The sequence below is a fragment of the Lagopus muta genome, chromosome 15 (assembly GCF_023343835.1).
Source record: "Lagopus muta isolate bLagMut1 chromosome 15, bLagMut1 primary, whole genome shotgun sequence".
NCBI classification, from domain to species: domain Eukaryota; kingdom Metazoa; phylum Chordata; class Aves; order Galliformes; family Phasianidae; genus Lagopus; species Lagopus muta.
The window spans coordinates 975,988-994,308 of NC_064447.1; the positions used below are offsets into that span (position 1 = coordinate 975,988).

The window sequence follows — 18,321 nt, forward strand, 5'->3', positions numbered from 1 at the left end:
CAAAATTCATCCCACATCTTTAATAGCCACGTGTTGTTGCTCCTGCCACCTTCTCTAGGAGCAGGAGATCAAGCCCTTTTGCAATGACTGCTAACATACAGGTTACTCTCAAACCTAGAATTCCTGCTTTTTCTTTTTAATTCTGATATTTTCAGTATCTGCACATATTGGCTCCAATCACAGGCTGCAAAAGTTCATCTCTACTCTTCTGTAGACTTTTTCTTCCACCATGGTGGAAGAGGTGTCAAACAATAAATGTCTTAAAGACTTCTGACAATGGTCATCACTCCATGCACAAGAGTTACACTGCATGCTGCAGAGCTAGCATCATGTTCCTAAAAAAACATCTATATCAAACAGCTATTGCAAGAGTTGTGATCACTGTCTAGATCTCTTTCACATTCCAGTCACACAGTTGCCCACAACAGTATCAATTTCAGAGATTATGTCTTAGATAGAGCAAGAAATTATGTACTGACCTACTCTACAGCCTTCAGTCCACTTCTTCATGGTTAAATCTTCAGTGAATAGGCTAAAATCTGTCCCCTCTGCAGAAACATACTCCTTCAGAGGTTCCTGATACCAGACTCATTCAAAGGTAATACAAGTATTCCCCTAATTTAATTCTCATAAAGAGAAGCTGCTGCAATTCTGCGACATGACTCAGCTGATCACGTTCTAGATATATGAGGGCTGCTCCAAAAGTAATGTCTCCTATTTTATTACGTTGACCCATGATGTCAGAGGCGAATGTTGGTGGTAATGCATCAGAGGTTGAACCTTCCCACCTGTATTGCATTAAATTTTTTTGCTATGTGACAGATGGCAGCAGAGAAGCAGTCTGATAGAATGGTAACTGAAACTGATAGAAAGTACAGATGAAGCAAAGGTGTCATTGAACTTCTCCATGCAAAAAAAAAAAAAAAAAAGGACCCAATGACATTCATCAACACTTGTGAACGTTGATGGAGACCAAACAGTGGGTGTTGGCACAGGGAGGAGTGGGTGGTGCATTTCAGCAGTGGTGACAGCAGGTACTTCCACTGGTGCAGATATGTACAAGCACACCATGCAGCTCTTGTTCACTGCTGGTGAAAATGAATAACTAATGGTAGTGACTGAGTAGAAAAATAATGTTCTGTAGCTGAGAATTTGCCCTATCAAACAGTGCTATTGCGTTCTTTGTATCTGTTGTGGAAATAAATAGGAGACATCATTTCTGGAGCAACCTATGTATATCCAAAAGTTTTTTGGATATACAGTAAAAACTTTGTTTCCAGAACCAAACTTGTAAGATTATCCAAATGCAGCTCTTATGCCAGTAACCACCAGAAATTTTCACTTTCACATCAGATCTCTTGCTGCTCAATGTCTTAACAGGAATACTTGTAGGAGTCCTCGTATTTTCTACAGTTTTTAAATCAAGCAGTAAAACTGACAGTGAGCTACACAGTTATAAACTTTGTCAGTAGCTTGTGTTATCAGGATATTCAAATACCATTCATATTTCCCTGAAAATATTAAGCAGGCCTTCAGAACAAGCTTAAATTCTGCCACGAATTAAGGTTTGCATACTCAGAGTGCAACACCAGAAAGCATGGCAAGGGCTCAGACTGCTACCTGACACAAAGCCGCTTCTCTGACTGCTTCAAAGTCATCAGGAACACAGAATATAATCAGAATTCAGATACAAAAAGCTCCTTCAAAATCAGCCTAAAAGGAAAATGCAAATCTCTCTTGGATCAACTATAAAAAGGTAAAAACTGCAGTGAAGACTACGATGTTTCCATACGAGAACAAAGAAAAATTGTTCCTTTAAAATACTTAACAAAAGGAGCTGTTTTCTTGCAAACTTCCAATAAAACCTTTATTCCAAGTGAAGCTGCTAGAGTGCAGAATTACTGGAGTGAATATTTGTGGAAGGAGTGGAAGAAGCAATCTTCAAACTGCTCGTGTAGGAGAATTCTATAGGAAAATAACTTAAAGACACATAAAGACAGCCCAAATACATAGCCATTAACTTAAATTGTTGGGTAAGAATTACTGTGCCGTAGGTATATATTTCAGTCACAGTGCATCCCAAATTCCATGCCATTTTTTAAAGGCCAAACAACCAAATTCTGAAAAAAGAGCAAATTTAAATGCTTCTAGAAGCTTAACAGAGTTGTCATTGCATCAGAGAAAACAGAACAGTTCCAACAAGTTTTTACCTAGCAGATCTGCTCCTTCATCAACATCCCCGATCACCTCAGATCCTGCTGTGGAAAGTTCATGATAGAGAGAGTCTGTGTTGATGCCAAACGCTTTGTTCACAATCCCCTGGGTTGGGCTGTGGTTGGAAGAAGGAAAGGCAAGGATTCTTGTTATTTGGCAATATTTAAGCTAGAACATAATTTCTCTGAAATACTGAGCATCACAGACCATTACAATCAAAACAGGTGGAGTGGATTCCACCCTCTTGCCATGGACTGACTGAGGGAATTTAGTAAGTAAAGGAAAAAGCATGTTTTAATCCCCACACCAAGTACCAGTACCTACCGTGTATAACCTCAAAGCTCGCCTACCTGACTCCTTTTCTAACAGCTCATGACTTCTCAGTATTTCATAGAAACTTTCAACTCACAGACCTAAGACTGTGCAATGATGCCTACATTCCCACCAACTTAAACAGCAATCCTCATAGCAGTAAGATCAGATAAGGACTCAAATGCTGCAAACAGCAGTGGTTTTCCTTTTTCTCTGCCAGCTAGTAAGTCAGCCTGAAGATTTAGTTTCTTCTTTGAGTGAATCTGTGCACACAAATGCTTTTCCATACCTCAGCAAAATGTACTTCATTAAAGGTAAATCAAAGTTAATGTTATCTAATTACATCATGTGGAAGCATATTTCCACATCTTCTCTATGGAGAATCACCTTGCATGCCTTGACAGACTTGTGGCTCAAAGAGAAGACAGCCACTGCAGGAAGGCATAGCATGAGAGAGAGCGGTGTCCTGTGGGACTGCCAGTGCCTACTCCAACAATCAGCACTGAAGCAGGTACAAAAACACTTCTGTGTGCCATGCCTTGTACAAGAGGAACCAGCTTGTGCAACCTTTCCAGCAGCCTAGCAGAAAGGCCAGCACCACTGGATAACATCCCAAGCTCTGTGGCTTTGTCCTTAGGTAAATCAAGTCACTGCGACCGAGCCTGGAGATTACAGATGTCACTGATACATGAGTAATACAGCACATTGCAGAGAAAAGAAAGAAACAGCTTTCTTAACTACAAAGCTACCCAGGTATCTAAGAACACTAAGGAATACAGCTGGGTGCCACAACTGCATCAGAATTAATCAGCTGACGCAGGCTAACAGGCAGCACAACTGACGACAAGCAACCAGCATTCAAGGTCTGACCTGAAGGCATCATTCAGCCTCAGCACTCCACTTTCTGAAGCACTACATTTTCCCAAAAGCATTCTGCTATTAAAGATGCAGCTCCAGAGTTATCTCATGTCATCTGTAGCTTTCAGTGTCTCCAGCTGGATCAGAGATCACTGCCTGTAGAGCTCCCCATGCAGCAATACTCTCCACTCCTATATTTTCTTCAGTTTGAAACCAATTATTAGTCTAACCATAGCAGTCACTTTTGCCTTCCTCACACAGCACTGTTCTGGCTACCTTGATTCGTCGTACTGCTAACAATTGCCCACACATCCTACATACTCTGAAGGAAGTTTAACTGAGAAAGGCATCTGTTACTGCTGCTCACATACGCTCTTAGAGACTAGAGGAGAGTGCCCAATAAATGCAATCCAGTTCACATTTGGTCTGTGAGGAAATCTTGCTGTAGCTTTGTCAGAGTATTATTTTCTGCATACCTTTTTGCTGACATATTGTCAAGTTACCCACCAGACAGTAAAAAAAAGAGTAAAAAAAACCTACAACATTGCTAGACCTTGGTAAAAATGGATCAAGGAATCTAGACTAATAATTCTAGCCTAATATATGTTTCACAGATACACATGGAGCCAAAATTAAATAGCCTTTAGGGAGCGGAGTGCCAGGTGCTAGGCAGGAACCACGTCAACATATTGGTTCACTAACTCAGAGGTCTTGACTGCTTTGACTGACCACTTCACACCTGAACACTCTCATCCTGCTGGTCCAAGGCGTCCCTTAAACCTCAGGCCTGTGTCTTCAGTCCTTATCTGAGCTACGCTATAGAGTACTTGTCCTCAGCTCTGTCTGCTGCTTCTGAGTATTCTCTGCACCTAATGCATCCTCTCCTTATCTGGGAGTGCTGATGGAGCCTCTTACCAGCACCCTACTACACTCCTGCACCCTGCTTACGATGAGCACTGCCCATTGGGGTTGTTTGTTTGTCCTCCCATGCATAGCAGCTCTGCTTCTGTCTGCTCTTCCAACACTTAAAGAATACCACACAAAATTAGAAGTCTTGAGGCTTTAAACTGCATTCAGAACTGATCTCATTAGACAAACACATCTTTTTCCTCTCCTTGAAAACTTAAGCCCGTATTCCCTATGCTTAACTTAAACCTTTTGTTTAGAAACGCTACGTTTCTTTGCACTCCCTGATCCAGTAAGACAACCTGTCTCAAAGCAGCCTGGACCTGGGCCAGCTGCACAGATCCTTCCAGATTACCAGCTGATACGTGCCTTCCCTGGAGAACTCAAAGAAGGCCAACACGCCCTCATTTTTGCATTAGCCAGGATACATGCATTTTTTGAAACAGCTGCATCTTGAACTCTGAACCACGGTATCCACTCCACTCCTCACAGAAACAAGACAGAGGGCCAAGAGCAGAAAGTCACAACAATACCTGTTCCCAGGGCGTTCCAGGCGGGGATCTTGACACATATCCAGCTCAGGAGTGGAGTCTATGATGTCCTGAACATCGGACCACTCATCACTGCTTCCCATACCTAGGTGAGACAACACATGATCTATGGTAACACTGCTCCTTAAAGCCACTTCTGCAGCTTCAAATACCATGGCTTGAGAACGTCACGGTGCTGTGTACAGTTGTTAAAATAGAAACAGCAGCAGATCACCTAGAGTCACAAATGCACCTGTGCTGGAAAGATACCTTCATATCTTTAGGGCAGACAGACCATAAGCATGCTCCCTGCAATACCACAGTGCCACCAACACAGCTGGCCTAGATCTTCATTAGAACATAACAACCAGAAATACTTCATCCATTAGAATAACTTCCATATAATCTTTTAACTTGTCAGTAAAAATTCTTCAGTCGCGGTGCATATTTAGCCAAAATCACATCACTTCACAGAGATTATTCTAGCTGTGAACCGGCACTGGCTCATTTAAATACAAGCAATTAGTCAACACAATTTCTCAACTCTACAAGGAGCTTACATATCCACTATGGTGAAATTTCACTTAGAAACTGCATTGTACAATGCATTCAATCCAGTCTGGTTTCTGTATAATTTATAGCCTGAGGGCAATATTTGAGGAAGAAAATAAGGGACTTCCCCCTCATGTCAATTTATGTGTATTAGAAACCAAAGTGCTCAAAAGCTGAGGCAAGCAACATAAACACACTGTCTGTTCACACACAAAATGCTTGAAGGATTAAGGACGTCATCTGTATACTATGTTAGTCTGCTGAATGTGTTAGAGGTGGCATTTTTGTCCTTTCCAAACTGCCTTGGAACCCAAATACACAAAGCTCACAACAACAAGAGCGTTCATTCCCCCATTTAGGCTGGCACTGCGGGCTAGCTGGCAAGCAATACCATGCTGAAGACAAAGCTTGATGTGTATCTGTTGCCAAAGGAGGCATCCATACACAGCAGTTCTCTAGCTCATACAAACTCCTCTTTTCAACCTGAAAAACTTTGCAGCAAATACCTTGGAATATAATTTCTGTAGGTTCCTCTTTAAGACATTTGTATCAGTAACAGACATTTTAATAACAGATGCATAGAATTGTGCAATTACAATTCAAGTACCTGAGTTTCTCCACAGCAGAGATGTGTTCTGCATTACACGAGAGACAGCTGAACAGCAGAGCACATAAGACACAACTATCTGCCTGGAGCAGATTGCACACTATGATCATTTCACCAGGAAAACTTAAATTTTCACATGGGCATTTCCTTCAGAATTGAAAGAGAGCTACTGATGGTAAACAGTCTCCTCAGAAGCAAATGTAAAATGAGGATACTTATTTATAGTACATCTGAATTACTGAACTCTGAGAAATACTGTAGGACAAACTTATGACTGAAGCAAATCCAGAATCATCACTGGACCTACTAAAGCAATTCCCCTTTTCTTGCATGCACAGTATAGCTTATTCTTGTCAGCTCTAACTTCTGGTCTCAGCCACCACAGACATCCACGTTCAATTTCTCTCACTAATGCCCATTGACTTGCCTTGGCCAGGATACACACGAAATAACAATTTCAGTGATCTATGCAGAAGCCACATGCCCTTACAGAGAACTGTACTGGTTTCTGGCAGACTGAAATCCACGAAGTTGGGAGCCCCCAGCTGCTAATAAAAATACAGAATGGGACTCAGTTGTGACTCTTTATTCAAATGCTACAACAGAAGATGTTACATCTTGTTTTGTAGTCTTAATTTGTTAGGAATCAGCTGCTGAATGTTAACACAGGCATTTCTTCTGTATTACAGAGGAAAAGGTTCTGGTTCTGATGGTCCTTGGAAACCTGTGCTCATTCACATGCTCCTAAACAGACTTTTTTCCTTATGGTCTTCGTTGAGTTTTACAGTCCTTTTTGAATTTAAGTTAATGACATGTAAGAAACACACCACTTCTCATTTCTGAAGGCTGCCACAAGTCTAAATACAATACAGCCTGAGAGCTGCTGACACACACTACATTGGTACTGCTATATTAAACTGCACTGAAAGTGGCTTTTCTCGTGTTCTTGCATTCTTTTCTTTCTTTCAGCAAACTAAAGCCTTAGGTGATGGCTTTCCTCACCAGACATCATTAATTCAATCTGCTACAAGACTCTGGGGAGTGGAAAAAAAACAACTGTAACTTTCCAAAGATTTCTCAAATGAGAAACAGACTAAAGAGAAAACAGCTTATTTAGCTTAGAAAAACAGCTGGATGAGGATATAACTATTCTTTTAACATACATCTGGGTGTGGAGTAACACACGGGAGGGAAAATAATTATTTAACCAAACTGACAATTATGATCTGGGTATAAAATACTTCAGAATAAATCCAGAGAAAAAAAGTTAACAAAGTTTTTAACTAGCATATTAATGAGGCCCAGAAACTGCTTCCCAAAAGCTCCAGTATGGGGCTTTCTCGTTCATGACAGGGGTTCTATGACATGGATGAACGCACCTGCAGGGAAATGGACTCAATATCTACTGCCATCCTGCATACCTGGGAAACCATTCACATTACTGACTTTTTAACAAAGTTTGCTACTCAGAAAAAAGCTCACACTTAATTCTATTTGGGATAGAAGCTGATTACGTATCAGTCTCCCAGCCTTCTCCTGTTACAGAAGGACACAAGCACTGCGAAGGAAATTAATTCCCTGATCAAGAACGCATGCTCCAGCTCCCATACCTATGCTGACATTCCTCATCTCCTGTGTGACCTGCACTTCCATGTTCCGGCTGTTGCGCTTTTCTCGTGTCCTCTTGTTGCTCTTGGTTGTGCCATTGTATTCACTGATGGGTTGGATGCTCTCGTTCAGGGGCGTGACAGCAGCAGAGGGCACAGATGATGTGGGAGTGTTGGACTTGGTTCCGGTGGTGCTCGGCGTGGCAGCTGCTGAGGACTGCCCAGATTCAGACATTTCATCCTGGGGACACTACGGCGATTCCAGGGTAGGAAAAGAACAAAAAGGGAAAAGCAGAGCTATTTATTTCAGTTGATCTCTGATTTGTTGGTATATGGCTGCCTTAAAGCATTAAGCAAAATGAGCCTTGCTCACTGTACCGACTAAATGCCCAGCATTCACTGGCGACACATGGCACTGCAACCAGAACGTAGCAGTGAGTTCTCATGCTGAACTCAGCAAGCAAATCCTACCTGTGAAAGGATCGACATCCTTCTTCTTGTACTATGAAGACTTATCTTCATAAGTCACATCACTATGTGACCTCTTCATCATGCACCTCAAGGAAGAAGGCCTTTTCATAAGTGAAAAGCACCTCCAATTGCCACTGACTACAGCAGAAGCTGAAAGGCTTTGGCACTTGCAGTAAGCCAGGACAGCACTTCCCAAGACTGGAAGGTAAGATGGGCATTGCTTGGGAAAGACATGAGCTCTTAGAGGATCCAGAAGCTGTCATTACAGTAAGCCACTGACATAACCAGGATGAGAATCCCTTGTGGTGAGAGAACAGCAGCGTATTTTTGACACCAAACTGCAGAAGCAAAGTGGCTAGCAAACGAATGGTCTGATTTTGCTAGTGGGGGAAGACCTATGTCCCCACATGATGTTATGCAGAAGCTAGCCAGGCATGGATCTGGCTTGACAACACAGCAGAAAGAGGCATGGTCTCCCCAGATTGATTAGGCAAGACCCAGAAACTCAAAAATAAGAAGCTGACAAATTAACATAGGCGACAGACTTCCATTGTGAAATGTGCACAAATGAGGTCCAGCTTTACAGACATTACAGCCCCATTTCTTGTCATAACACCTCTTGAAAAGCATAGGAGCCTTGTAAGGCTCTGTGAGGATTTTATACTGCAGCCCTTCTTTGTCCATTAAAGTGGCACCACTTCAAAGTCAGCCAATTAACGCCTTGACCGATGCAGTAATCATTCCCAGGACCAAATGAGATCTCTCCTTTCTTCATGGCAGCCCACTCTAATTGCTGCCGGCAGGGAGATGGCAAAATGAATTTGGAGAGTTATACGTGCTAATGAGTTGCAATTGGGTGCAGTGACATTCAGCAGCTGCACACCCAGACTCAGCTATAACTGTTATTGCTTGCCTCTCCCCTCCTGTGCAACTGCTGCAAAGACTCAGACTGCTCAGCAGCTGCTTCAGGGCCTCCCATCCTCGGAGCTGTGATGCTGGTTCACTTCACCGATTTCTAAGGCTTGCTCTACTGTTGTAATATTAACTGCACAACATAACAAAGCAATTCAAAATGGGATGATAGAAAAGACTGAAATATATTAACCCTTTGCAGCCTTTTTTTTTTTTTTTTTTTAAATCTGGAATCTAATTAACACATTCCTTTAATTAGACTGGCCTCTATGCCTATCTTAAAATACCCTGCAGTACATTGTACTGCAGAAGTCAAAGGCTTTATATTGCATCTGTGCATTTACATAAAAAGTTAAGATTTATTTTTAATATTTGACCATTCAAAAAAAGTCAATGATTTGTTTGGTTTCTGCACTGCCAGTCCAAATAGCCCCCATATTCCTACTTGGAAGTTCCAATTGCTTCCCTGCACGTTTGCTGATTTTACAAGCAAAACTGGGATAGAAACACTTTACTGTGAATACATGTGGAAACCACACTTCTCACCTCCACTTCAGATTGTTTCATGAGTTACTTTTTTAATAGCTTTATTCAGTTTTTGTGAATGTGATCCAGTAAACCTTCTAACACTTCAGCTGCAATTTATCTGCTGTGCTTTCTGTCATACAAAGGGACAAAGAACACCAAGTGTAAAGTGCAATCATAAAACCTCTTCCCCCAACCAAAAGGAACTTCTGTTGGATGAACAGATTCAAAGCTTCTTCTTGTACCCACAACATGTAAGCATAACAAGTCCATGAGGATTTTAGCACTGCAGAAGAGACATGCAGATGGGTACACTACATGTGTACACACGAAGTTTCTTGCACTTGGGATCTAGATGTCATTTACAAGTTCTACATTATCAGTGTCTACAGAGTGATACATACTTGTATTGAGAAGACATCCCACAGCTTCTTGTTAATTGACATTATCTTTCTTTCACCCAGAGCACATCAGGGAGTAATTACACATGTAATTACACTCACTATATATATCTGTAGTTTACAGTCATCTAGAAAGCATCCTTTATTAAGTCTACCAGCCTGCCCTGGAGAAATTCCTCTCAAATGTAAACACTACCAAAGCACTCTTCTTCACAGTCCAGAATCTCTATTAAACTTCCTTCTACTGTCCTTTTGTACAGCTTTCCTCTGCAGTCTGGGAGGCACACTGCATAGCCCACAGCTCACCCAAAGAATACTCTCCACAACCACCACTTACCTACAGCCATACCTGTCAACCTCCTAAACATCAAATGTGTAGCAGTGACCTCCAAAATGCATTGCAAAGGCTCAACATTCATAGCAGTCATATGTCACCATGAGTAGTCACAATTGTATGGTTATAACACTGAAAGCATAGTACATAAAAACAAAAACGTTAAGGACTTTCATCTCCAAATTATTATGTAAAATAAATGTGCAACTGAATGTAAAAATAAAATAACAAAGACAGCAACTTAAATAGAAAATAGTCATAATAAGTATACAAGGACAATTAAAACATAACTAACATATGGCCCCATGAAGGAGGAAAACTAGAGAGAAAGGTCAAGATAAAAATATTGGGAAAGTAAGTTATGTGTTTGCAGTCATTGCCAATGAAACATCAGAGCAGATAAAGAAAAAGCAAGGAGTGCACGAGCACCACCACTGCTGAGATTTCAGTCATGCATAAGAGCTGAGAAATGCTATTTAGTCAGAGAGAGTACATAAGTAGCTTGCAAGAGGAAAATTTTCCATTCCAAATTGCAAATCCAGCAAGTCAGCTAATCAGTCCTTTTAATTATTCATAGGTTTGTTCCATACTCTTAGGAAATCCACCATAACACGCTAGCTATCCAAATCTTCCATAGCCCAAGCTCTATCTGCACACTATCAGCTGACCTCCACAGTGTGTTTCCCCCTTCTGCATTTTCCTAACAAGCATCAACACCAACCCCAGAACTACCCATCAAATACATGTAGAGGAGCACAGAACTACCTCTGCACAATGTTCTCTTTTTACCAGAAATGGGCTTTTTGCCTGACACCACCAATAATAAATTACAAAGTTATCAAGTCAGTAACTCTCCATTATCCCAGCTTGGAAACCGAAGCTTAGAATTTATCTGGATTCCTGTTGTATTCTCCTGTAATGCAGATCCTGAGTTACTGATGAGCTCCACTCAACTCTCACTGAAAACCTTCCAGAAGCTCTGCAGTGATACATCTGAAAGAATTACACCTTCAGAAGTCTGGGAGGTGGATTTGACCTCAACTTCCTTACAGCTCCCCTGAGGCTTACACCTGCCACATGTGCCTGACCAGTAGAGAGCTTGAGAGCACATCCATACGATAGTGTACAGCTCAGTTGGGAGATCCAGAGCAATAAGTTATTTGCAGAAGTAAGTCTCTGTACATCTTGGTTGCTGTGTGCATACCTACAGCAACGTGCTGGCACACCCTAGTCTACCTGAAACCACACCTTCACATCCTCATCCTACTGTCTGTGGCTTTGCTCTTCCCTAATTGCAGTAAAGCTTTCCAGAAATTGGTGTAGGATCTGACTAGCCCTTTATAAGGTATTTTTAAAGCAGACCAGAAGCTTTGCAGGGAGGACATACTGCAAGCCATGCTGGGTGGATGCATCACTGGCTGTCAGGCCTGCCACCAGGCACCTGGGAAACTCTGCTTGAAGAGGAATTCAGTAGGATTCTGAGCAAAGACTTTGAGAAGTCTACAGGTACAGCATGTGGGAAATATGGCTCACCATGTATGGCATAAAATGTTAATAAATGCACAAATCTGTCAACTAAGAGCACAACCTCTGGGTCTTTGGGCTCAAAGCAGTCTCCAAATGGCAGAGCAGAGCACCTGAAGCAAGAGGCACAACTATCCAGTTGCTTTGGTGTGGCTACCATGACCACACCAAATTCTGGCAAGCCCCAGTGCAGAAGGCAGTGCACTGAATTGGATGTAGACAATGCAAGAATAGAGCTGCAGACCAGACGTGTGAGGAAGTGAAGAGCTTTAAGCACAGTGCAGGACTTGGGCAGTCAGAGAGGTTTAGTACTCCTTATAACTGAAAATAGGAAGGCCAGAAGAGTGGTAAGACAAAAAGAACAACTGCTGAAGAGCAAGTATAACCCTAATGCCTGGCCCCAGGTGAGGAGCAAAAGCCTTGTTATTACTGAGGGGAAGAGAGGAGGCAGGCTCCATCATTTCCTCTCACAAATAAGCTAAAAAAGTTGAAGATTTTATCTTCCCTATATTTCTAGCTGCCTCCACACACTCCTTTCAACCTGGGGCCAGCCAAATAAAGGAGATTAACACTGAGACAAGGAGGTAGCAAACATGAGGATCTGTATAAATCCCTCCTGCACCATATGCCAGATCTGTGATGGACATCCTCCCTCCTCAGCACAGCCATCACAGGAGAAAACGCACAGCAGGAAGAGGCTGCAAAGGGTTATGGATACAGGTTAATCTCCACCTTAATGAAAACATGGGATGCTATTGACAGTTGCAGAGTGGGAAACCCTTGCTCCGAGATGGTCTATAAAACCTTGTAGCTGGAGTTGGACTGCAGCTGGCCGAGGTCACTCAGGTGCCAGTGGTCCAGTGTTGGGACGATCTTGGCCCCTATCTGCCCACGTACCATGCCATCCGCGAGGGGGAAGACATTCAGAGAGTTAGGACGTTCCTTCCTGCTAAACAGAGAAACAGAGAGAGAGGAAAAGCCAATCTGTTAGCTGTTTACAAGGTTCATACACAAAAGAAACAGCACACTAGCTCATGCGAAATATTAGTTATTAGAAATTGAATTGCACTTCTTCTCCCAAATTAGCAGCTGGGTGGACTCCCAAACCCACAGCTCCACGGTGCTGCTTGTTCAGATCCAGGGTGTCTACGGGTAGAGCCAAGCATATTCCTAGAAAGTCAGAAGGGGTGAAGAGACCAAAACAGGCACAACTGACATCACCACCTCCATGCAATGTTTCAAGGAAATGCAGAAGTGCAATGAACTGAGCCAATTTAAACCAATGTGTCCTTTGAGAAACGGATGTACTGTGGGAAAACAAGCCACAGCAGACAATCCCACAACAAAATGGTCATCACTGAATGAAGAAAGAGGCTGAACTGAGTCACCTACATGCCACTTTTGTACATTCCACCCCAAACCTGGTTTGCACCAACAGCAGCAATCAGTGGGTTTGGGATCATTTCCAATACTAAGCAAAAGAAGTAATACTTGCATTCCATGATCGACTCTCCATATCTAACTACAGTCAATCAAAATTCAGAATTTAAACAAACTCATAAATAAATACATTTTCTTCACCACTCTTTTTCTGGCAAGTGCAGGTGACCAGCGAGCTGTGGGTTTGATACTGAATATGTAAGCTGGCACAGATTTTGGGACCAAGTTCCAGTGGGAGAAAATATAGAGCAAGCAGTGGAGGTGGAAATTCAAAGAAAGGAAGTGGCTTGTCAGCATGAACACTCCAGAAACAGGGTAGCAGTGGGCATCTCCATGCACAACACTGATCTGCTTCCCTCTCCACCAGGCTCCATGCCAGCCCAGTTCAGTGCTGCTAAGGGACATAGCAATCATTTTGCTAAAATTCACCTTAGCTACCACCATCACAGAGTGGGACCAGGTGGCCTCCAGAGGTCCCTTCAATCCAAATGTTCTGTGATTCTGTGGTCTGTGACCATGGGTGAAAACAACTGCAGCTGCACCTAAGGCCACCCCAAGACCAACTCAAACACACTGACACAGGGGCAGAAAACAGTTCATTTACAAAGCAAAAGCAAAATGTCTAACAGAATAGACAAATGTTCAGCCTTTCTGTTCTGAGCACTGCCCAGCTGACACGGCACGCTGCACTGCTATGCCAGTGTGGCTCCTGCTTGGAGTGACTGCTTGCTGTGGCCCATCTGGGAAAAGCAGGAGAGGCAAAAAGGAATTTTCACTGTGGTCCAGCAGGGAGACTTGGGAAACTTTTCTTAAGAATCCCCATTAAAATCTTCTCCTGAAAATCCTAAAGATTCACACAGAGAAATTTCGTAAATAATCCTCTTACAAAAGCAGCACATAGCTACGAAAATGATGGCCCTAGGGACATCACACTTCACAGCTGCATTACAGCTTGAGAAAAGTTCCTATAGCTCTAAAATATTCTTAAAAATAATTTATTTCTGCAGAACAGGTGTCGAATTATCTGACAGTATACTATAAACACTTCTGAGATTATGGCCTAATTAGTATGGCCTAACATGCAGAAACTCAGGAGAAATGGGGCCATCCCAAACACATGCTGACTCTGATGTTAAATCATACTTCCTCTTCAGGTAATTTGTCAGATCCCCACTGAATGTACACAGACTACATGAACTTTATCATCTGTGCTAACAAAGAAGAGGAGTATGAAGTAACATCAGAAACTGTAGGATCTTCAGGGAAGTATTTTGATGTAGACTGCAAGGAAAGCTGCATTGAAAATTTCCACACTGTGTTTCTCTGAAAATACTTTCCAGCCTCTTCTGCATCTCCCAGGGAAGAGCAAAAACTGCAGGAAAACTAACTTCAGTTTTGCAGTCTTGATGTTGGTGTTACCAGTCCTCAAAGCAGTTCAGAATATCCTCAGGGTTGGCAGAAATTTTCAGTGCTGACTACAGCCCTTTGGAGTGACTTTCGTACACCCACGTCCTTCTGGTCCAGAGGGACCCTGAGCACTTGGTTATTTCTACTGTGTGTTGCGAAGAAAACAGCAAAAGCCTCTGTAGTGGCTTGCAGCAGCCAAAACCTGGATCAGAACGCTCCTCCCGTAACAGCCTAAAGCTTAGAAAATGTAACAGAACTACTGTGTTTGCCATCATTGCAAGATGGTGACTGCCCTCTTTGTAGGCTGGGTGTGCAGAACTCTGCCTCACCCAAAGTCAGATGTGCTTCCTGACAGTTACTGGTGACATGCATTCCCTTCCCTGCCTAGAAAATATGCCTATTTTGTATTCCTATAGGAAGTGTTCAAGAAACGTGTAGATGCAGTAAGCAGGGTTGTGGTTTAGAAGGGAAATATTGGTGATAGGTGGATAGCTGGATTGGATGATTGGAGGTTTTTTCCAACCTTGGTGATTCCACGATTCTAATTAAAGGGAGAAAAGACAACTTTTTAAAATATTCTGGGAAGTGAAGTGCAAAAGTCCAATTACACAGGGATGATCCTGGTTTGGGACCTGCACTTTCTGCCTTTGAGTGCACACATCCTTCCTGATTTAGCAGCTTGCTGGCTCCCTCTGCACCAGCCAAGGGAAGCGTGCTGTGTGTGAGTCTAATGCAGATGTCAGTACACAAAGAGGGCAAACAGGCCTTTCAGCATCACACCATGGCCACCCAACAGCAAACTCCGAAACTACGATTAACAAAGTTAAGATGCAGCAGTAGGATTTACCTTTTCCTCCATGACTGGCGATGACTGCAGCGACAAACGTAACAGCCAAAACAGAGCAGCAATTGCACAAAAAGCAGGACAAAAAAAAACAAAACAACAACAACAATTAGAGAATGAAGGTCATGCAAACGTGCAGCCCTATCAGAGAAAGCATGTGCATGCATTTTTATTCTTACCACATGAAGGTGTGCACTATACTCATCCCCCTGCTCAGATGGCAGTAGACACACACATACCCAGCATTTCTTGCACTATCTTTTCTCAAGTGATAAGCAAGCATCCTTGGTGTATTTATGTCCTTATGCAAACATGTACCTACATAGACTACCACACAAAACACACCCAAGCACATCCACAGGTGAAAGCAACCAAATGCACTCACAAACACCTAGGAAGACAGTGAGAGATTACAGCCATATCCCTCCCCAAAACACATCAGCATACCAACTCACACAGCTGTGCAGAGACACAAGAACACACATCCCTCAAAGGCACAAGCATACACAAACACAGCACACACGAACAGCACAAAGCTTGAAATGAAGGAAGATGACCCACTTTCCAGTTGTTGTTCCTACAGACTCAGATGGAGGCCTGGCAGGGGCTGTGACAGACATAGAGAGCTCCTCTATTTTTGCATTCTTCCAGGAACTAGCAATATGTCACATGTAAAAGCGCTCTTCCATCACAGAGACAATCCTCAGTGAAAGTTTTGTCCTTCACATCAGAGAATGGTGGTCTTACAGATACAACCAGTAAACATTTCTCACTGTGTATTTCTTTCACTGAACGGTAACAAAAAGCCACCATTAATTTTAGCTTTTTTCACAATTAGGGAAAACTCATCAGAACCAATTTCAAGCAGTCCTTTCCAAATTTGGCAGGTGCATATGTCAAGCAGAGAAGGAGGCCAAGCCTGCTTTTGCCTGTAGCACTTTCATAGTTTACCATCCAAGTAATTGCACAGATACGTCCTTATTTACAGAAGGATAACTGGGGAGGGAAACAAGCTGAACACACTCCACCCATTACAGCTGTGAGTAGGATCAATTTGGGACAGAGGAGAAGGAAAACAGAAACAGCCTGTTGATGGAGCTGTCAGGAACATGTGCTCTCGCAATCCTAAGAACAACCTATAACCTACTGGTTCTTTTCACACCATATCTTCTCTTTCCATACCCATCGTGTTGCCCCTGTTTGCCTAGAGAGGCCACCATCTAGCTTCTGCTCTTTCTTCCCTGGATAGGTTTCAATACACTGTAGTGTGTAATCAGTTTTATTCTTCTAGCCACTCTGACCCGACATTAATTAACTGTTTTGCAGAAAACAGCACTGAGAACTTACTATTCAGCCCACTTTACAAGTACCACAACCTTCAGTTATTCCTCTCTAAAACAAATACATTAAGATGCTCTTTTCTGAAAGGACTACTCAGCCAACAGAAGAAGTATAAATTAACTGTGGCTTCTCCTCCCTATGAGATGATAAATGTCTTGTCAATCAATTCAGTGTACAAGGATCCTTCTTACACTACTATCTTCCAGCCGTATGCTGGTATTGTACCTAAGGTTACAAGTATCTTTTACTATTATGGGATGCAATAAAATAGTAAATGAACACAACTTTGCTCTTTGATTTTATTTTTTATTTGTTAAACTCTGAAGGAGCATGTGTCACACAGCAGCTGCTTCTGACTTAAGTGCAACTGTTCATGTTGGAAAGGTAGATCCACAGAGGATCACCAGCTCTGAAATTTGGAATTTATATGGCTTGGGATTTCTATGGCCACACAAAGAGCTCAGCTCAGATCACAATGCTCTTGTTCCAGTTCCTTTTAGATCTGATACAGATTCGTACTGTCCATCAGGGAGTGTATGTGGGAGAAAACCTAGATAAGCCTTTCTGACTCTTGAGATTAGGATGCAACTGCTTAAAACTGCTACATTGCTGCCCCTAAAATGTTGCTGAATATTTCCCGTGGCAGGAGAGCTCAGCTGCTCCCTGCAGAATGAAAGAAACAGGAGCACACACTGACACTTCGTTTCCAGCTATGCTGCACCCTGCCTGCTCAGCAGGCAGCTCACAGTTCCCCCCATTCCCAGCTGAGACATGGAGACGGCAACAAGAGATAAATGCACACATCAGCACAGCTATTCTTCCTACAAACATCCACACCTTTCAGGTAGGTTGGAGAAGTGAGTTGGATGACCAAGACCCAGTCTATCTTGTTTCCCCTCTACCATGGGTGTACAAAGTCATCTGACAGCAGAAGCACACAGCTCAGCAGAAGTCACAAACATGGATGCTCTGCAGTTACCGAGCCCATTTTCCTTCAGCATCCTCCCTTCCTTCTAACACTACGATGTTACATTACCAACAGCTGTGAACAAAGCTCCTGTTCCCCTGTACACCAGCCCTGTGTGCACACCAGTATGCCACCAGTACAGAACCAGAGGCTGACCCTCCCACCCTCCTCTCACATCACGAAGCTCTGGCAGAATGCAAAGCACTGGCTGGGGAAGGAATACCATGTCTGTATGGAATCAGGCAGAAGTCCCACGCTCTTCTGAAAACTCGTGTTTTCTACTTCTCCCTCTCCACATCCTTCAAGCCTCCCTCCTGGGGGTAGGAGTTTGTGTCTCTCTTGCTCTCTCCTTTTCTGTTTTACAATACACGGTCAAAACTTTCACAATCTGAACTTCTTCCCAGGCACTCCAATCCAGAAAAAGGAAGCCACAGCTTCCAGAGAACTTAAATTTCTTATTTCAAGACCTGACACTTCCTTCTGCTTTCTTTATCCCAAACCCAGTGGACTCCTTAGTATTTAAATGTTACAGATCTAAACATAGGGTACTAAAATATCCTTATTCTTCC

At 42.7% G+C, this 18,321-nt stretch overlaps 1 protein-coding gene across 30 annotated transcripts in view; it reads right to left on the bottom strand.

The window, feature by feature from the left end:
* The window catches only part of MAPK8IP3 (mitogen-activated protein kinase 8 interacting protein 3), a 73,939-nt gene that overhangs the window by 32,882 nt on the left and 22,736 nt on the right, over positions 1-18,321 (bottom strand). For 13 of the 30 annotated variants that reach the window (XM_048961374.1, XM_048961361.1, XM_048961352.1 and 10 more), the window contains exons 5-9: positions 15,448-15,471; positions 12,558-12,702; positions 7,590-7,836; positions 4,824-4,926; positions 2,211-2,329 (exon numbers count right to left, since the gene is read on the bottom strand). In XM_048961374.1, coding sequence (XP_048817331.1) covers positions 2,211-2,329; positions 4,824-4,926; positions 7,590-7,836; positions 12,558-12,702; positions 15,448-15,471 — 638 coding nt within the window. The other 17 variants (XM_048961373.1, XM_048961360.1, XM_048961357.1 and 14 more) reach the window with 8 other exon arrangements.